This window comes from Halichoerus grypus, chromosome 4, assembly GCF_964656455.1.
Source record: "Halichoerus grypus chromosome 4, mHalGry1.hap1.1, whole genome shotgun sequence".
NCBI lineage: Eukaryota > Metazoa > Chordata > Mammalia > Carnivora > Phocidae > Halichoerus > Halichoerus grypus.
In genome coordinates this window covers 31,571,407-31,591,382 of record NC_135715.1, presented here as the reverse complement: position 1 = coordinate 31,591,382, position 19,976 = coordinate 31,571,407, and the positions used below count along the sequence as shown (strand labels likewise).

The following is a 19,976-nucleotide window of genomic DNA, read 5'->3' as shown; positions in this document are numbered from 1 at the left end:
GTGCCTCGAAAAGCAACTACTATCTTGATGTGTTCTTTATCTTCAATAACTGATTCCAAAAGGGAAAACGAAGGAAAAACATTTAGCTATTTTTTCTTCTCTTTCCTTAGGATCACACTGACCAAGAGTCTCTCAGATCAATGTGTATTCATTCAAGTTCACAGTGCTCAGCCCCTTACCTTCTGCAACACAAATCTTTGTCATGCATCCAAAGTCCTCGACAGCACAAAAACAATAGCAGAATGAGTATTTCCCTTTACTTAGTGTTTGAAACCATTTTCAAAGAACTTAAATATCTTATAATACTGCTATTCAAGTAAGGCTAAAAGTTTCTACTTAAAAATCCAGACATAATCAAAGTAAGTTTCATTACAAAATACTCCTCCTGGATACCACTAGATGGCTTTCTAGCAGAGTTTAGCTTTGCTTCTCATATTTGCTTTATATTTCTCTATGATAATCAAATAATTTTTTTTCAAGAAGTGGGTTCATTAAAGCGAATAATTAATATAACCCTATATGTAAGTTTACTAATGATTTTTTTTTTTTACACTGGACAAAACGCATTTCCTTTTTTCCCCCCTGCAACCTTCTCTAGATCATTATTCATTTAAAATAATAATCAAGACCTATGTGCCAGCTTCGGGCCCTGAGGATAAAATGCTGGGTAAGAGCAGTCAACATCTGTCCTCACCTGGTTAACTAGGCAAAAAAACAAAGAACCATCAATAAATGATTATCCACTGACTAGAATTTTAAACAGCTCAACTATTTTTTGTCTTTGTTACTTAAGAAATACAGAACTAATAAGGGTTTCTGATCATATCTGCTAAATGTCACCTCTTGTCTTATCCTGAATATGAATGCAATTCCTCTCAAACTCTATAAAAGCTCGAGTGGGCATACCATTTATCACATCAACCTTTTAAAAGCTTTATCAATAACAATTAATTGGGGTTTTAATTTTAAAGAAAAGAAGATTCATTTGCTACGGTTATTTAAAACCTCATATACTTTCCATCCTGCCAAGAAAACAACCATAAAGAAAATACACTGTTGGCTTGCAAACTAAATATTGTTCAATTTAAAAACCAAACTGAATAATAAGTGTAGTAAGAGGAACCTTAAGACAGGTGATGAACACAGAAATGTGAATGCCTGTACTAAAAAAGCTTTTTGGAAGACAACAATAAAAGCAAGCCAGAGAAAAACCTAGATTGTACATTTTCCAATAATCTTGTAAGTCAAAGGGCACACTTCAGCTAAATCTTTCATTTTACAAACGTAAAAAACAAGGTCCTTTTAGGTTAAGTGAATTGCCAAATATAATAACATGAATATGTTTTTTGAGTTTGGGTACTGCCTGCACGTCTCCTTATGTGTGCTTCAAACGGGGGTAAGCAACACTCTTTCAAAGTCTGCAGAACACATTCTAAAGCATTTGTTATTCATGAACTAAGCAGTAAAGCACCAGAAATGGCACAGTAGGTATTGTAAATTATCCAAATATAAATTTAATAAAGATTTGAATGTGATTTGTTAAATAGAAAATGTATAAAGCCAACAACAAAAAATAGGAACTTTGACTTGATAACAGGTAATTAGATAGTTGAACTGGGTACAAAACAGAATTTATTTGAAATAGGCACATTTCTTCTATTATAAATACAATGATCCTAAAAGTTGAATCAATTTCAAAAAGAAGAGAATGTGTTTTTTCATGTTTAAGGGTTTTTCTCCTAAGTCATGCACAATAATATTAAACTTTCAGTCATATCAAATACACTGACTCCACATTATCTACATCCTCTGTTACCCAAATATACTCTAAAGGTGTCTGACGTTTTATCTATTAAACAAAAATGTAAATATTTTAAGCTGAACATTCCCACGGCATAGCAACCTCACAAAAATAAAACTAAGCGATTATAGCCAGTAAAATCCTAGTAAAAGTGTATTCACATTCTGAGAATGGGTGGGGGAGGCTGGGGGTGGTTTTAACCTAAACTCTTCTGTTATAGTATCATATCATTTAGCCCTGTTTGAATGGCTAACCTTCAAGTTTCTGGTTTTCTTTCTCCATTCGAAGCAACAAGATTTGTTGGTGTATGGCTTTTCTCCACAAACTCCTCAGTTCTTCTGATTTCCTTCTTTCTTCAGCCTTCTCTGAGTCATCTTTGCCAGACGTGAATATAATCAGCGGTTCCTCCTCCATGGTTGGAGCAAGAGGGGACAGTGGTAGCAGTTCGTTCCTGTCCAGTCCATCTGCAGAGAAGAAAACAGTGAGAGGCATTCCTGACTAGTAACCCAGACGACGGAAGCTTTGTCTAGAACTGGTGTTCTCTCATCCTATCTTCCACCTTTAAAGCTTTTCACAAAACCACTTTCCCAGTAACTGCATTTCTGGAACTAACGATTTAAGTAAATTCACTAGACTAAATTCCCCTGCCAGATTTCCCTCTCGCAGTGAAATGAAAGCACATGCAATTTCGCCACTTCTTCTTTCTGCACAAAATGACCTATAAGATAAGTGCTCTAAAGTGAACTGGCATTCCCCAGAGCCCAACACTTCTGCAATTTATCTTTGTACATTCTCTGATTGTGCAAAGCAAAAAGATAACATGAGCAGGTAACAGCGATCTCCTAAAGGTCTCCATCTACCATCAGAGACCAGCAAGAGAAGAGCGGCTGAGCAACACTGGGCAGGTCTTGGCTCAGTCCCTCGGCTCGCTCCTGCAACATTCTCTTACCCTATCCTGCAGCTCACTCTCTCCCTCTGTTCCAGGCCATCTTTTGCACTCCTGCCAATTATTTTCCTATTAACAAACGTGATTGTGTCTCTTAAAACATTTCAACGGTTGCTTGTATCCGAAAGCACAAACTCTAAATCACTGCAAATAGCATATAGACGGCTTCAGACTCTGGCCTCCTGGAACCCTTCCGGCCTCTGTTTCTATCTCCCATCCTCTGCTCCCATCATGCTGAATTTCTCACGATTCTCTGACCTGCAAAGTTCTCTCCAAAGACGTCAGAACTTTGATAGCCCCTCTTTCTGAAATATGCTTCTCCCAGCCATGAGTTTAAATATAACTTATATCCAACATCTCTGTGAAGCTTTCTCTGGCCACCCTAGGCAGAGTTAATTTTTTTCTCTAGGAATGTCAGTTGTTTTCTCGTTTCTTTTTCTTTACTGACTTCTGCCCTTACCCTTTTTATTTATTTCCTTAATAAATAATTTTTAAAAAATTTTACTCTATAGTTCCTTTTCTAGCTTCTTGAATTGAATACTTAGTATATTTGAGTTTTGTCTTTCCTGATTTTAGAAATGGCCTCTAAATATCACTCAATGTTGATGTGTAGGGCTCTGAACATATTTTATTCCTTCTAGTTTCTAGTAGTTTTCAGTTGCCAAACACATGAAATATTTTAGTTGTCTTCCACTTCTTGATTCCTTTTTTTTTTTTGCACTATAATCAGAGAATATAGTATGAATATATATGACTGTTTTTACTAAATTGCCTTTGTAGCCAAGTACATAATTAATTTTTAGGAATGTTCCATGTGTGCTAAGAATGAAGGAACTTACCCTACAGCAGGCAAGGCTCTGTATAAATATTAGATCAAGCTTGTTTAATTGTATTTCTCAAATATTATATATATTTACCTTCTCTGTATTTAATTTTCAGAGAGGAATATGTTAAAATCTCCCATGACAGCTACTGATTCATTTCTCCCAAACGTTCTGTAAAGTCCTATTTTCTAGCTTTCAAGGCTGTGTAATTATGCATGTTCTCATCACTGTTGCATCTTTGTTTATTGTTATATTTACTTTGCCCTTTTGGATGTCTCTGCTTTAATTTCTAATAGGTCTAATATCTTTTGGTTGATATTTTCCTAGGGTATCTGTATCCATTTCTCTATCATTCAACATTTCTATGGCACTTTGTTTTATATGTGACTCTTGTAAAAGCATGGGTTAAATTTTCTAATAATAAAAAGATCTATGCTTTTCTAGCACTATCATAGTGCTCAGTCTGGGAAACTTACTCATTCACTCATTCACTCAACAAGCATTTACTGAATGTCTAATATGTCCTAATGATAACTAAGAAGCTAACCATTTACTGAATGTCTAATATGTTCTAATGATAACTGAGAAGCTAACCATTTACTGAATGTCTAATATGTTCTAATGATAACTGAGAAGCTAACCATTTACTGAATGTCTAATATGTTCTAATGATAACTGAGAAGCTAAGCACTGTATCAGATACAGAAACAAGTTATTTCTCTACTGTAATCACTTAAATCTCTTTGTACCCAAAGCACTGCATTCCATTCCCTAGTTTATGATACCGGGAAGGCGTAATTCTTTAGCGTGTACCACACAGACCCTGCTGCATCGCTGAGGGAGATTTGTTCATGGGAGAAGCAACCCTGAGAAAAATGCGCTGCCGCCAGGAGATTCGACGAGGGGTAACAGGGGTTCCTCCAGCGTTTAGGGATTCATTACTGCAAGTAGACGAGGTCCTTTTTCTCCCTTCTCCATCGCTGTGGAAAGCAAATAAATACGTAACTTGCAAGGAGAACCACAGAGATGGACTGCTCCACGACATGGTAGCACAAGCCATTCACAAGTTCTGCCATGGGCAAGCACAAGCCTCGGGCAACATGGCGCAATGCGTCACTAGGCACACCGGTCACCCAGGCCACCATATCCTAGGAAAAATGCAACCCAAGCCACAGCCCAGTCATGAGAAGCTCACCGGTTTCTACTCATTCCACAGAAGCCAACCATTTCAAGTCCTAACCTGAGGAACAGAAGTATGTATACAGAGGAGCAAAGATTGCTTAAGGAATTAACTCAGGCTTTGGTAAAAAAATTTAAAAGTGTATTCTAATCAATGTAAGTATTCCATAGAAGGCTCATAAAGAGCTTTCCTACACTCTTATAGAAAAGGCTGATAAAGACAGCTTCTCACTGCCTGTGGCTGTTAAGATCTGTCTACAAATTGCGAGCCACCAATATCTGGATCATGGCAGAAAGGAACCTGAATAAACGTGGAACAGTCAAGCTTGGGATTATTATTAGGTGATATATTAAGAAAAAACTGTCAATAAGATTGGCTACGTTAAGATAAAAAATATGCAACATTTCTTTATAGCAGGACTTCACAAAGACTGTACTATGCTGGTATGCATTATGACTCCCCAAGAGTGAAGTAATATATAGATACGCCCTCACTTATTTAAATCATTTGACCCCATAATCACCTCCAATTTTGGGGGAGTTTGAGGGTGTGACATCTTTCTACATTAGTGCTTTATGAAACAAACATGTGGAAATGCTGATCTGCTCTAAAAATGTCATTTCCTAGGAAAGAACATTCTAAGTTATGCTAGGCCCATCTGCAATAAAAGGTCATTATGACTCAAACTTACTTCTGAGACCAATTATGATAGCAGCTGGAACACCGTGTAGGAACTGTGACTGTTAGTGGTGGTAATATTAAGTTTCAAAGCGTCTGAGCTTTCCTGAGAAAATGATGAAGATAACAATATTTACAGGGGGTGATACCACCAAGTGAAGATACGGGACCTTTAATGGAGTCAAGAAGAGTCAGTACTTAAGTCGGAAAGGAAATGGAGCAAGAAAAGCCACCACCCTGCCTCAGTAATACTGAGGCCACCAACAATCAGGAGAGCAATTCAGCACCTGCCTGTCTTCGTTTTATTTATTTTTCGTACTCATGGACATCAGGTAATTCCGTTATCTCTAATCATGATCTATCTGCCTAGAAATATTCCTTCTGGATTAGCTAAACTAAGGTTAAGTGAGAGACATACCTTTGAGCTGCTACACAGTTAGCAAGTGTCATGATATATTATACTTCAGAAAGCAGCTGATGCATATATCTGAACATAGTCAAACCCCCTTTGTTATGTATCCTAGATAAAATTTTAACCCCAGTATGTGTCCATGGTTCAAAACTCCCTGTAATACTGAATAAATATGTTCACCTTTACTTCCACTTTGGAAAGTATGAATTCAAGTATTTCCCTTTTGGAAACTGTGATTTAAATGTTCTGTAAATAACAATTATATTCTGATAAACACTCCTGACGTACTCTGTATCTTCATTTTGGTAACACTATCTTACTGGCAGTTAGTTGCTAAATGTCCAGTATTCATGGATGTATTTCTAGCTCCTGGTACAGTAACTAGAAAATAATAGTAAGCACTTAACAAATGTCCATTGCATAAATTAAAATTGTAAAACCAAATGAAACATTAACTCAGAAGTTTAAGTAAAATGGACAAAAAAAAATCATATTGTCTAGGCTAACAGGTTAGGAATAAATAAAAGAATACCTTTTTAAAACCCTGTGTTGGTATAGCATGACTTGTAAGTCTTTCTGGCAAAAAAGTTCTAACAGCTCTGTACTTTTGGGAAACAAAAGTGGATGGCACTGGTAGGTATTGACAATGATGACAGTGTTAGGAAACAACTGAAGGCATCTTTCTTCCAAGTAAGTGTTATTCCTGTCCTATGTAAGAGCATCTAAAAGCTAAATGAAAGACTTCTGTAAAAGTACCTATTTCAATATGCCTCATGGGATAAATGTTCAATTAATTCCTCTTGACTTTTTAGCAGCTCTACCAAACAAAACTAGAGTAAACTAAACCAAAGGATTCTGTAACTTTTATATTTTAATGCTGGAATTAAAACATCTTTTAAAAATCGCCTTCCAATTCACTGTTGATGACATATCAAATGTCTAGATAGTACTAAAAATAAAACTGAATTTCTATCAATTTCATTATTGTCTCTAAAATATGTGCTTTTCGGGGAATAGGTTAGAAAACAGGTCCATAAAGTACCCCTCATATTAGCCCGTTACAATTTTGAAAGTTTCATAACATCTAACATTTTATATCCTATGATCTATATAAATCGCCAAATGACACATTTTCTTCCAGGTCCAGAATTTAATGGTCAGAACTTATAAGCCAAAAATTAGCAGTAAAAATATAAGATAATGATATATTGAAAAGAACTTCCATAACAAACCATTGACCCTTTATCTTGTACTAAAAAAGGGCATCCTGAAAAAGCAGGTTGGTGGCTGAGATAAGGCAAGAGCTGCCCTGTTTCACTTAATTAGAGAAACCATGTATCCAGAAGTCAGAGTCCAGATAAGGGTTTCAACAGTAGTGCATATATGCAGCTTACCAAAGCTTACCTTTTGATTTACATTTGCTCAGCAATCTGACTTTCCTAAGGTGGCACCTGCATTGTCGTAAGCATTTTACAAGTATGAACTCATTTTATCCTCATAAAAACCTTATGGGGTAGGTGTTATTTCTGTTCCCATTTTTAGTGAGAAAACTGAGGTCTAAGTAACTTGCCCACAGTTCCACGGATAGTAACTGGAGCAGCCAGGATTCAAACCCAGGCAGTCCGAATTCAGACGCTTACGCACTGCAGTTTATCACGCCAATGTAAATACTCTCTGTGTTAGTTCAGACAAAGCACTATCGGGCCATAAAACTAAAGCTGTCCGGACCCCAAGTATCCTGTGTGTTCTAGTGAAAAAAAAAATCAGTCTCTAACTAGCATTAAGTCTTTTGATCAGTATACCTTTTTCTATTTTTTAAGGGAATAAAGTCATTTATTTCAGCAGAGAAATAACTTCAAAGTATTAGGTGTTCATTTATGCAAGTGTCTCATTTCTTCTTTGCTTTTGAAATAACTCCATTCCAAAATGCAAATACTTTTTAAAATAATAGGATCAAATAAAAAACACATTAATATGGTGGACTATACATATATTAGTGTATTAATTATCTTTACATTTTTTTAAATGATAAAACAAATTACAACCATTTCCTATTTTTTTCATATAGTCTTTTCCCTCTTGCTTTTGCATTTTGGAACATCAACATGCACATTATAAAACTGCTTCCCAAGAGACATATTCAGAAAAAGTATTTTGTGCCAGAATTACCTCTATTGAAAATTTATGACATTAAAAATGAATAACTAGGAAGGGAATACAATGTGGAGAATTCCCACATATTTTTCTAGTGGTGTATTCTATATATACTTCCTATTACCAAGCACCAATTAATTAAGGACCACAATCCGAAAGGCACCAATGAGAGCTTTAGAACGAGAGGAAACATCCCATCTTACATGTTATCACCCTGTAGGCTGGGAGGCATTTCCAAGTCCTTCTGGACACAGCATGAATTCAAAGCTATGGATATGATATGACCCCTCCCACAAAGCTTCAAGATAACTTTTTAATACATCTTTGGCCAAGCAGTTAGACCCTTCACGACATCAACTATTTAACATTATACTTCTATGTTAACACAGAATTTTTAATGCATACTTGTCTGCTTTAATAACAATTCACCAGATATTCTATATTCTATGAAATGAAGATGTTTTAGTGACCACTCACAGGGACTCAACTTTAAGGCTGCAGTCATGTTTTATTCCGCCCCCCCCCACATCCCCCCTCCCACCCCGGGCAATACAACCTTTTCACAAAAGTCCTGAGCCAGAACCAGTTTACAAAGGTGTTATTCTGCTGAGCAGCAAACTGCCCGCCATCCTCCAGCCCCCTAACCCCCATCGAAAACTACCAGCATCAAGTCCAAAAAATGACTAATACTGATTTAAAGCTACATCTAAATCACAATGTTTTACAACTCAAGATGGAAACAAGACTTGATTAATGTGATAGCAACTATGTGACAGAAATCTGAAAAAGCATTCTCTTTGTAAATGCCTCAAGAAAGACTCATGGAACAACATAGTGATGAAACTTCAGCTTTTCGCACAGGATCCATAGTATAGTTTAACTCCTAATCCCATCAGGTACATTAATAGTTATCTAAGTCCTGGCTTTCAACTGGGGGCAATCCTATCATTCTATGGAAAATCTTGACTAATTAAATAAAATTGATATTGAACTAATCTAATGGAAAGCTATATGTAGCATCTGAGCTATGAATCAGAGATAGATTAATCAGTGGAACAACGTGTAAAACAAACAAAAAGAATGAGAAAAACAGTTTTATTTCATAAACTCTACATTGAATGCAAATTTTTAAAAGATCAAGTTCTTTGCACTGGAATTTAAAGTATCTCTGGGTAGCAAGCTCATTTGCTTACTCACATCCCTAAAACCTGAAATTAAGAAAATAATATCAAGCAAGATATAAAACATCCCTGGGCCTCAATCTAACCATATGTAAAGTAAGGAAATTATAGGCCGAATGATTTCTAAAGTAATAAACAAACTTAATTCTATACCTATAGTAGAACCTAGAAAGACACACAGTAAAACTAACATTTCCATTAGCTCTTAAAAGTAGATAAGAAGTATTATTTAAACGTCTTACACCCAACCATTATAAAGTGACGGTTATAAATCTCAGTCTTATCAGTGTGGCCAAAATAATTTTCTTTTTTCTCCTTTCTCTTTTCTCCTTCTTTTTCATTCTAGTTCAATCTTTAATATGTGTTTTCACTCCAACTGGAAAGAAATCTAAATGTTAGTGGCTCCAAATAGGAAGATGGGCATGTCTGTTTCATTGGATTCCTGACATAAGCTAAGTATAGAAACTAGAACAAAGCAAAAACTAATCATTTTCCATTAAGTTGTTCAGCAATGATTTTGGATGTTTACCAAAAAACATGCGGGTCAAGAGGAAGAGATGTCATTACAGATGTGGTCAGACTTCCATATTAAGGAAGGAGGTGTTTTCCTTTGTCCAGACCAGTGGGAGGTCTGGCAGGCCTGAGCAGTATCTCAAAATAACCAATGTGTCAAGAATTAAGGTGAAAGGAAATAGATTAACAATCCTCTTTGGGTGAAAACCAGATTAAATTTCATGAGTATGTTTCTTTTAGGTTGCTCATTTCTGCATCTTCTCAGGATTTGAAATAAACTCCTTATATATACATGCGTACCTCCAAATGAGCAAATTCATGTCTATTAATTCAGAATTTAAATTGGGCTTTGATTGAAGGCCACAGCACAGTACTAAGGAATTGTCAACATGGAATAGAGTAGAAACAGGATTTCCGTTTGCAATCAACATTTTAAATGATCCTTTGTGATCTTTGATTACACCAGGCATCACATTTTCCCTACTATATAACCATCATAGCACTGGAATGTTGGCATGCATTCACGAGACAGCCAAAACTGCGTTTTAAACTGAGAGTGATATTCAGTTGGAAGAATTTATGAATTTTTATAAGAACATATTTAGACCTCTAATCACCTTGATTCTGAAGCAGTATCCTGTCTAGTACAACAGGAAAAGAAGGAACGACATTAGCACACAAAGAGAGATACATGTCCAAAATCAGGATTTAGAATAAAAAGGCATTCCCATTAGTCATCAATAAGGCATAGATAAGGCAATAATGAACCATGAGTTATGATATTACTATTTTTATCAGTGAACACAAGAGAACTACATGAACCAAAACTGTACCACAAAGTACTTCATCAGCAAAAATCTTATTTTCTCACTGACAAGTCTTATAAGTGAATAGAAGTAATGATGATCATTTTACTTTTGACCAATGAACTTCAACATAAATGAAAAGGATATATTATATTTGATAAATGAATATTATATAAATATACTATATCATCACAATTATAGTTTAGTCACTAAACAATGAAATAACATTAAATTTTTAAAAATTAATTCAAAGGTAGAACAAAACATATGCTTATTCCTTTTCCTTAATCATTTCAATGCTGCGCAGATAAACCTACTTATCAATAAACCATGATATTAAAAACATCTTGTCTCCTTTTTCTCAGCCTGCTTAAAAACAGTAACCTCACATGCTTTTAATAATTCAGAATAGAGGTCCTAGAGAAGGATGCTTAATCTGAGTTTCAAATTTCAAATTAATAGGCTTTTTAAAAAGTAGTATATGTTAGCCCATATGCTAACCTACTCTATACCTTATTTGACTATGCATAGAGATACAACTAATAAAATATGAGATACTCAAGTGAAAAGAAAATTATAATTTATAGTATTCTGAACTTCCTCCCCTTACCATTCTGAATAGTTCCAGATATTATGCTAATTGTGTGCACATAATGTTCTCTCTGAAAGCAGTGATGAGAAATGTAGATTCAGAAATCACTGGGTTAAAACCATGCTCTTGAATATCCTTATTCTTAGGAAATATATACTAAAGTATTCAGAGTAAAGGGACATGATATATGCAACCTATTCACAAATGGCTTAGAATAAAGATACATGTATGCATATATTTACATATATACATATGTATATACGTATATTTACATATATATTACATGTACATATATTTACATATATATGTAAATGGATAGAGGGAATAATAAAGAAAATGTGGCAATTTTTAAAGTCGATGAATCTGGATAAAAGGTTTGCAGGAGTTCTCCATAATCTTTTTCAAATTTTCTGAAATTATTTCAAATTTCTGAAATTATATCAAAGTACAAATTGAAAAAAACACCCTCTCCAAGACTGTAACTAGTAAATTTATGTCCAAGTGACTTACTAGATGAAATAAACCTATTAGAATTTTGTCCAACAATTTTACTACTGTGGATGTAGTCCTCAGTAATGCATAGATATGCACAACTAATAATATATAGGACTACTTTTTTTTAAAGATTTTATTTTGTTAAGTAATCTCTACACCCAACATGGGGCTCAAACTTATAACCCGAAGATCAAGAATCAGACACTCTACTAACTGTGCCAGCCAGATGCCCCAGCAGTACTCTTTCAATAACCAAAAACTAGGCGCCTGGGTGTCTCAATCGGTTAAGTGTCCGACACTTGATTTCGGCGCAGGTCATGATCTCAGGAGCATGAGATCAAGCCCCGTGTTGGGCTCCGTGGTAGGCATGGAGCCTGCTTTAGGATTCTCTCTGTCCCTCTCCCTCTGCCCCTCCCACTGCTCACACTCTCTCTCTAGATAAAAAAAAAAAAAAATAACCAAAAACTAGAAACAATCCACATGTCCACTAGCAAAAAATAAAATAAAATAAAATAAATTGTAACATATTAAATGGAATACCATACAGCAATAAAAAATTAATAAAGTGCACATAAAAATGGGAATGAATCTCACAAACTAAGGTACAACAAAAGAAACCAGAATAAAAGAATATATGCTGTATCATTCCATTTATATAAAGTTCAAAACCAGGCAAATATGAACTATGGTATTAGTGGTCAGGAGGAGGGGAAGTAATTGGGTGGGAAAAGGCGAGGAACTGTGGGAATGCTGATAGCATTTCAGTTATTGATGGAGTAGTGACACGGGAGTATTCACTCTGTGATAATCCACTGAGCTGTATCCTCATGACTGGTGTACTTTTCTATGAAAATAAAAATTTTAAGTCTCTTTTTGGCCTACTGATTCTAGGCTTGTCAAATTACAAAAAAAATAAGTAAATAAAAAATGTACAGATGCTATAGAAAAATGTACAAAAATGTGCTCTCTGATTTTTAGATTTTCTCAGAGCCAAGAAAATACTACAAAGTACAGAAAACAGGATTACTTTTAATGATCCTACAAATTTAAAAGTTCCCCACATTTCAATATATCACTTCAAGTAAGATAGCTAAAAAAGTGGAAATTTTCAATGCAAAACTAATATATACTTACCTCTGACTTCAATATCCTTCTATTAGAATGAGGTACAGAGGACTAAGAAACGATAAACAAGAATAATGCATACACTTAAGCAAACCACTGAAGATGAATATGTAACACCCTACACTATAAATAATCTAAACACTGCAAATAATCTAAGAAAAAGTCACCGTTTTGGTATTCTATGTCCTGTTCACAGCTAACCTTTGACCTCAATGGCTTTTCCTAATTGTCACTTTCAGGCATGCTTCTGTTTCCAGAAGAAAACTGGGATTGTCCAGATGCTCACTTTAACTAACAGAACAATAAGAAACTGCCAACATGTTTCACTGGAAGTGTTGTATTCCTATTCATAGGTAGTACTATGGAGATAAGGCAAACTGATATTTTTATATATGTACATTCTTGGTTCTCTCAAATCACGGCATATTCCATACATATTATACTGTTTTTGTAGCTAATTTCTTTTAACTTCTCCCATAAGGTTGTCCTTGAAAAACCTCTTATTTATGTTTTTAATATTTATTTTTTAAAGTAACCTCTACACCCAACGTGGGGCTCAAACTCATGACACCGAGATTTAAGAGTCGCATGCTCTACTGACTGAGCCAGCCAGGGTCCCCCAGGAAAAAAACCCTTAAAATCAGTTCGTCATTAACTTTCTTCACTAGAAACTCAATGTATGAACAGGACTTTGTACTAATTCAGAGGAAATTCAAATTCAAATTGTTTTTAATCCAATATTAACTATCTTTCTTGGAGTGAAAACAGTTGGCATACATAGACAAAGAACACTCAGTGATAATTCAAGAATTAGTCTAATGTAACCAGTTACTGAAGGTTACCCAGTTAAATGCTAACTTTTGGGATTCCTTAAGTCTGAAAGAAATGAGGCCAAAAGAATATCCAAGAAAATCTTAGTGGCACACAGGCTGATTGATAACAGGTATCCCTCTCCTTGACTGCAAGAATTGCCAAATATCAAATGCCTAGAATCAACCCAAATGTCTATCAGCAAGTGAGCGGATAAACTGTGGTATATGAATTGGAACACTATACAGCAAAAAAAAAAGAAGAAAAAGAATGAGTCAAGCTACACATAAAAACCTGAATGAATATCACAAACTTCTAAGCCAGCAACAATCAATCCGTTTAAAAGAATTCCCAAGTTAATTCACCACTTTCCAGAGGCTGTCAATATCCCACTAATAATTTGGATAATCAGTAAGATTTCATAACTTTAAATTTTTAAAAAAGACAATTCCCCAAAAATCACTGTATCTAATTTCGTGTAGCTAAAAGCTCAAAGAAGAAGGTTTAAAAGGCTATATATATTTTCAATATTGGGAACAAAACAAAATCAAGTATCTATAAGATTCAAGAAATCCTTCATGCTCTCTGAAAGTTGACATCAACACGATAATATACTCATTATGTAATTACACCGAGTTTCAGAGAAGTAAATCTATGTCATTGAAAACTCAAAAAATGCCTAGGAAATATTCTATATACTTAAAAATAAAAATATATCATATCCATCACTTTAGTACACATGTTTAAATCAGTGGCTTTTTAGTACACATGTTTAAATCAGTTTAAATCACAAATATCATATATCCAGAGAGGCTAAGAAAAAAAAGCACGATTTGGGGGGGAGATTTGTTTAGTATGTGTTAGCACCCAGGCTTGTTGCAAACAATACAAAGCTTAGACTCTGGAGCATACAGCGAAGAATCACACAAATAGTACAAAAAGATATAACTCAAAAAGTAAGATAATCATGTTGTTAAAAGCTTTAAAACACTGGTTTTAAAAGTTTTCTTGATAAAATTCATTGGAATTGAAACTGACATATCAGAAATGGATTAGAACAAGCACAGCATACGGATGCATACAAGTCACTCCAAAATTCATCAGCCACTTTTTAGTAACATATCAGTATATCACTGCAGAAAACTTTGCTTTGCAAACAGAGGACACTGATCTCACCTGATTTCATTTTCATACTGTGGGGACAGTCTACCTGAATTCTGGTAAAAGCTTTTCAGGAAAGAGGGGGCAGTGAAGGAAGGGGCAGAGAAGGAAGTATGTAGACTTGGAAGGCTGGAGGAAGAGTTACTCTCCTTGTGCATGCGCCGCACTGATGGAAGAATGCTGAGTACAGAAAACACAGCAGATTTGTCTTAATTTAGATTTCGGCAAAAATCTTCATTCACTATGAAAAAGCATTATAAACAGGTTCTTGCTATTAATTTAAGCTTTCCTTTTAAAGTTCAGGGCTGGATCTTCTATGGAAAGAGGGGAGCATGCAGTCGTCTCTTTCGATGACCGTGTCCTAGCTCACTCTTCACAAACTGAATTCCTCACCCAGCATGACCAACCAGACGTGTTTGTCTCTAAAAAATTCTTCACGATTTTAGGACAAACGGTGTTTGTTTTTACATGCAAAAGATACCTCAAGGGAAAAAAAAAAGTAGGAAAGCAGAAATAATTACAGGAAATACGTTCCTGTGACAGATTATCAGTAGTTCAAAGACTTAGCTATTTTAAACATATAAACCCTTCAAAAATTTTAGGAACAACATGTTTGCTTGTCGGAAGCCGTCATAATACCTCTGGCTTAACAAACATGAACGTCTCTGTTCTCCCTGCAGCCTGTGGGGCTGTGTGTCCACAGTTTGCTCTGAATCCTTGGACCTCCTCCACTGACTGCTCTTTTCAGAAGATTCTCTTCCTAGCAAGTTTTCACAATAGCACAAATAGCATCTTTTCATACTGACAAGAATTATTTGAGCATCTACATTATAAGATGTAAGGAGAAACAGAGAAATCATTTATAAGTCTAAAATAATGTTTTAAATTCTTGATAACTTTTCCTGCAAAAAACAGACTTATTGCTTTGTATAAATATAAATATAAATACAAATATAAATATAAATATAAGTGAAGGGGTCATTAAAAATGATGTACACATTCTTGATATACCCATGAATACTTAATCTTTTTTTAGAAAAGCAAATCTGAGAAAAATTAATTTTGTTAATCTCCTTTATTTTCATATGTTCAAAATATCTATCTTATTTCTAAGTATCGAATCAGTCAAAAAACAACACTGACAATAAAATAGTATCCTTAAAAGAAATGCGGGTAAATTTGATAACAACTAATGAGTTCTGGGTTTTCCTCCAACTGGGATCACTATCAGATTCTGTTTCCTGGCTCAAACTCACAGGCAAAGAAGAGAAACAAAATTAATTCTAGGATATAAATTCTAATATGTGCTACAAAGGAAGAAGTAAAACCATTCTGCAATTCTGGATTTACCCCCTTTATTATATCTTTCCAAATGCCAAACAATTTTGCTGAATTATTTTTTAAATACCATCAGATCATTTCTAATGGACACTTCCTGACAGTTATGATATGTGTATTCTTCTTTACAGACATCCTTTTATTCTAGATAAAATTTTTAATAATTTTCATTTTTGGCTTTAATTCATTATGAAATATGGCTAAATTTTATCACAGGTGTGAAGGTAACTCAGGCGCTTTTTTTTTTAACCCTTGTATTTTATTACAGGCTGACAGGAAGTCCTACTGCTATGCAGGTGATTTTCAAATTTGCTGACTCTTTCATTAGAGCCATCATCAAGAAGCCACTGAGTAACGTGTTGTCACCAAGTTTTTCAGAGAAAATAATTGCATAATATCTTGTTTTCTCCATTTTTCTGGGGAAGAAAAATGTCTTCATCCAAAATGCTTTAACTCTTGGGGTGTACCTTAAATCTTGCCTTGTTTCCTTCATTAACAAAGGTTTTTTTTTTTTTTATTAATGAAGGTTTTTATATTTCAATTTATTTTTCTGGTCTTTCTAAAGACAAAATGTTGGCAGCATGAAGTCACAACAGATCTTGACTCCATGTTGATCAAAACAGGTGACAGGACAATTTTATTTCACTTTCCAGAAAGAGGTTTGGACTCACCTGCACTGCTCGCTGGAGCTCTGCCTCAGAAGAGGGGAGCGAACACCATGAGCTCTCCCATCCTGCAAATTCAGCTTTCTCTTTGTGCTTGAAGGTGGGTGGCTGAACGTGTGCGCCCGTCTTCGAAACTGTGGGGAGTCTGAATCCTCTTCAGGGAACGTTTGCCAAGCTGAGGACAGTGGGGAGGCTGGTGGTGTCCCCGGTGGAGAGTCTCCTGGTGAATAGTCCTGAAAAGCAAGTTGAAGTGAGGTCTTTCTTTCCTACATAGATCATGGCAGACCTGCTTCAACACACAGCTCAAAAGTGACAGGGTGCCTCTTCTTCCTCCAGAGTCATGACAAAACTTTTTTATTTTTTTCGCTCAATCCATGCTGAAGGCTAATCAGTATCACCACCACCCATTTCTTCTGATAAGCAGCTATAACACAGCATCCGTAAAGATAGGCAGAAAGTGAAAAGAATGATAAGAAAAGGTATTCTTTCCCCCTAACACTTTGTGGTAAAATGCTATGGTTACTGTACTTTTCTCATTGTTCACAGAAAGATGAAAAGGCATCATGACCAAAAGAGGGTGGAGTCTGTGTTTACATATCTACTGATTTCCGTGACATATCGGCCGCATGCTTCCTGCACTGTCAAAACAATACCACAGTGCTTGAGTGTCCAAGTTCCATGGCAAAGCCTTCAGGAAAATAAAATAAAGCCTGTTAAGCACCTTCCTTCACTGTGGATGTTTCTCTCCAACGACATGTTCCCTGAGGTAAAATTTTTTTAAAAGACATGGAAAACAGGAAATGAATGAAAAGTGAGCTATGCCGGAATGCCTCTCATATTGCATGGGCAGACATCATAAATCTCTCAATTTAGACAGGTATGCTGTTTCTACTTTCCAAAACAGGTACCACTGCAGAAATGTTTAGCTTGATAAACATGGCTTAGGGTTAACAGACTCAGAGCGAGACTGAGTCTGTCGCAATTCTGTCAACACAAAGTTCAGTAAAAATATTTTAATATTTTCCTTAAAAAAATAGGTTGCATAGACCTCAGGTTACATATCGCATGATCCAGGAAGCAGGAAATCAAACCTACTGAGAACTATCTATGAGATAAAGAGGAGCCTAATGTGACAGTTAAAATGGGGAGGGAGGGAATGGGGGGGGAAGTAACACGGGGACAGAACAAAACATAAAAAGATCACTGTATAAGTGCTGGAATTACACGGCTTATTTTTCTGTGGCTTTGGATCAACAGTTGCCCAAATACTGTCCTCCCAAGCATACTATCTCCAAACAGTAAAAAGCCTGATAGCTGGGAAGAGGATGTGTTCTGTCCTAACACAAGAAAGGGGCGGCTGAGCAGAGAGCAACATGATACTATCCAGAGCCTTCTTATTTAAAACAATAGTATTTTTAATTTATTTTAACATTAATTCAATTCCTGAAATTTAATTTTAATAATAATGAATAATTGTTAAAAGTCATAAAGGACTCAGAACAAAATGATGGAGTGATATTACCATATCAGTGTTGGTTTTTGCCAAGTGGCAATTAGTACTAAAAATGGGAACTGAGGGACGCCTGGGTGGCTCAGTCAGTTAAGCGTCTGCCTTCAGCTCAGGTCATGATCTCAGGGTCCTGGGATCGAGTCCCGCATCGGGCTCCCTGCTCCGCGGGGAGCCTGCTTCTCCCTCTGCCTCTGCCTCTCTCTCTCTCTATCTCTCATGAATAAATAAATAAAATCTTTAAAAAAAAAAAAATGGGAACTGAGATGGGTTACCTTCTCCGAAGCAAGACTGTTGGATCGTTCAAAGCTGTCCATACTTCCAAGCCGACCTCTCATTCTGTTAGCTCCCTGAATGAAGAGAATAAAATTCACTTGTTGGTATGGTTTAAATTTTTACTTTAAAACAATAAAAGGCAGTCACCTCCTTAGGTTAGCCTTAAATGGATCCTTCTGCAGTTTGCTCAAATTTGTCAGCAGTATTCACAGCCATGTCTGCACGGTAAAGAAAATAACCTATTTACACTGCTTCTAAATCAGTCATTAGATAACTAGATACTCAGACCAAGCTTTTTGAAGTTACCCTGGTTATAAGGTTAAACATTCTTCATTCATAAGATCAGGAGAACTGGGTTAAGATCAGAGAGTGCCCCATTTGCTTTATGTCTCGTACAGATAAACACAACCATGGAAGGCAGAACACACAAACCACAACAGTTATAGAGAAAATGATTTAATACATGCAACCTCCACACAACCTAGATGGCAAACATCATAGTTCCCATTATAGGATTATAACAAACAGGTTTTTCAAAACTGTGTCATAAAATGTATAGACTTAGCTTCATTCATTCTTCCACAATGAAAACTACATCAAGAAAGTATTTCTTTGTAGAAGACTATACATCAGCCTGCTTCAATATTGGTTCTTGTTTTTCTTTTCATGGTTGTTTGGTATGAATTTCATGGATGATCTGAGAAAGAGGAACTGAAGCGATCATCTCATCTACTACATACTTTACTGTTATTACAACTCCTATCTTGTACAATCTGTTTTTCATGTAGTCAACAAGTGCCTCGGCAATCACGATTTTATTACAAAAGTCACCCACAGAACTTGGTGTGGTCAAACATCACATAATCCATCAATTGCAATTTTTTTTTTCTTTTTCTTTGAGCTACCCATTCTAGAAATTGGTCTTTCTGCCCTACTCTAGACAGGGTGCAATTTAGACTTTCCCAGTAATTTTCTTTACTATCAACCTAGACATCTCCTTTAATACTACCCTATGTCGAAATTTGTGTCTTTGATCTCATGTGTTCCTTTTTTTTTAGTTTACTTCTTCATTCTGGCAGAGTACACACTCCAGGTTCCTTCTGAGAAAGGGAGATTGGGGTATTTCCTCTTTGTGTAATTCCTACCATTTGGCTTTTGGATCTTCAGACTGAACCTTTAAGTTTTTCCCTTGTCCTCCTATTTTCCATTTCTTTGTCATTTTGCTTTACTTTCTGGAAGAGTTTTTCAACTCTCGTGCCCCAGACTTCTGTTGAATTTTTCTTTTTATGTCTACTACCAGAAAGTTTTAACAGTTCTTTATCACCCAACTGACTGTTGATTCAATTGCTCACTCCAGTGACTCTTGTTCTCTCAATTGACTGTTTTATATTGATGGTATCCTACACCTGGTTTTATAGAAGCAATCTTTATTTTTATCTATGTATATTAATTATAGTTTTATATTTCTGGTGGCACCATAAATAACAACTATATCAACAGTAAAATTAACAG

The 19,976-nt window shown here is 35.6% G+C and overlaps 1 protein-coding gene across 7 annotated transcripts in view; it reads right to left on the bottom strand.

The window, feature by feature from the left end:
* Positions 1-19,976, bottom strand: part of TBC1D4 (TBC1 domain family member 4) — a 177,112-nt gene that overhangs the window by 23,094 nt on the left and 134,042 nt on the right. For 3 of the 7 annotated variants that reach the window (XM_078070249.1, XM_078070254.1, XM_078070255.1), the window contains 6 exons: positions 18,464-18,538; positions 16,688-16,914; positions 14,694-14,858; positions 10,307-10,330; positions 4,385-4,551; positions 2,056-2,265 (listed from right to left, as the gene is read on the bottom strand). In XM_078070249.1, the coding sequence (XP_077926375.1) occupies positions 2,056-2,265; positions 4,385-4,551; positions 10,307-10,330; positions 14,694-14,858; positions 16,688-16,914; positions 18,464-18,538 (868 nt within the window). The remainder of the gene's footprint in view (positions 1-2,055; positions 2,266-4,384; positions 4,552-10,306; positions 10,331-14,693; positions 14,859-16,687; positions 16,915-18,463; positions 18,539-19,976) is intronic. The other 4 variants (XM_078070250.1, XM_078070251.1, XM_078070252.1 and 1 more) reach the window with 4 other exon arrangements.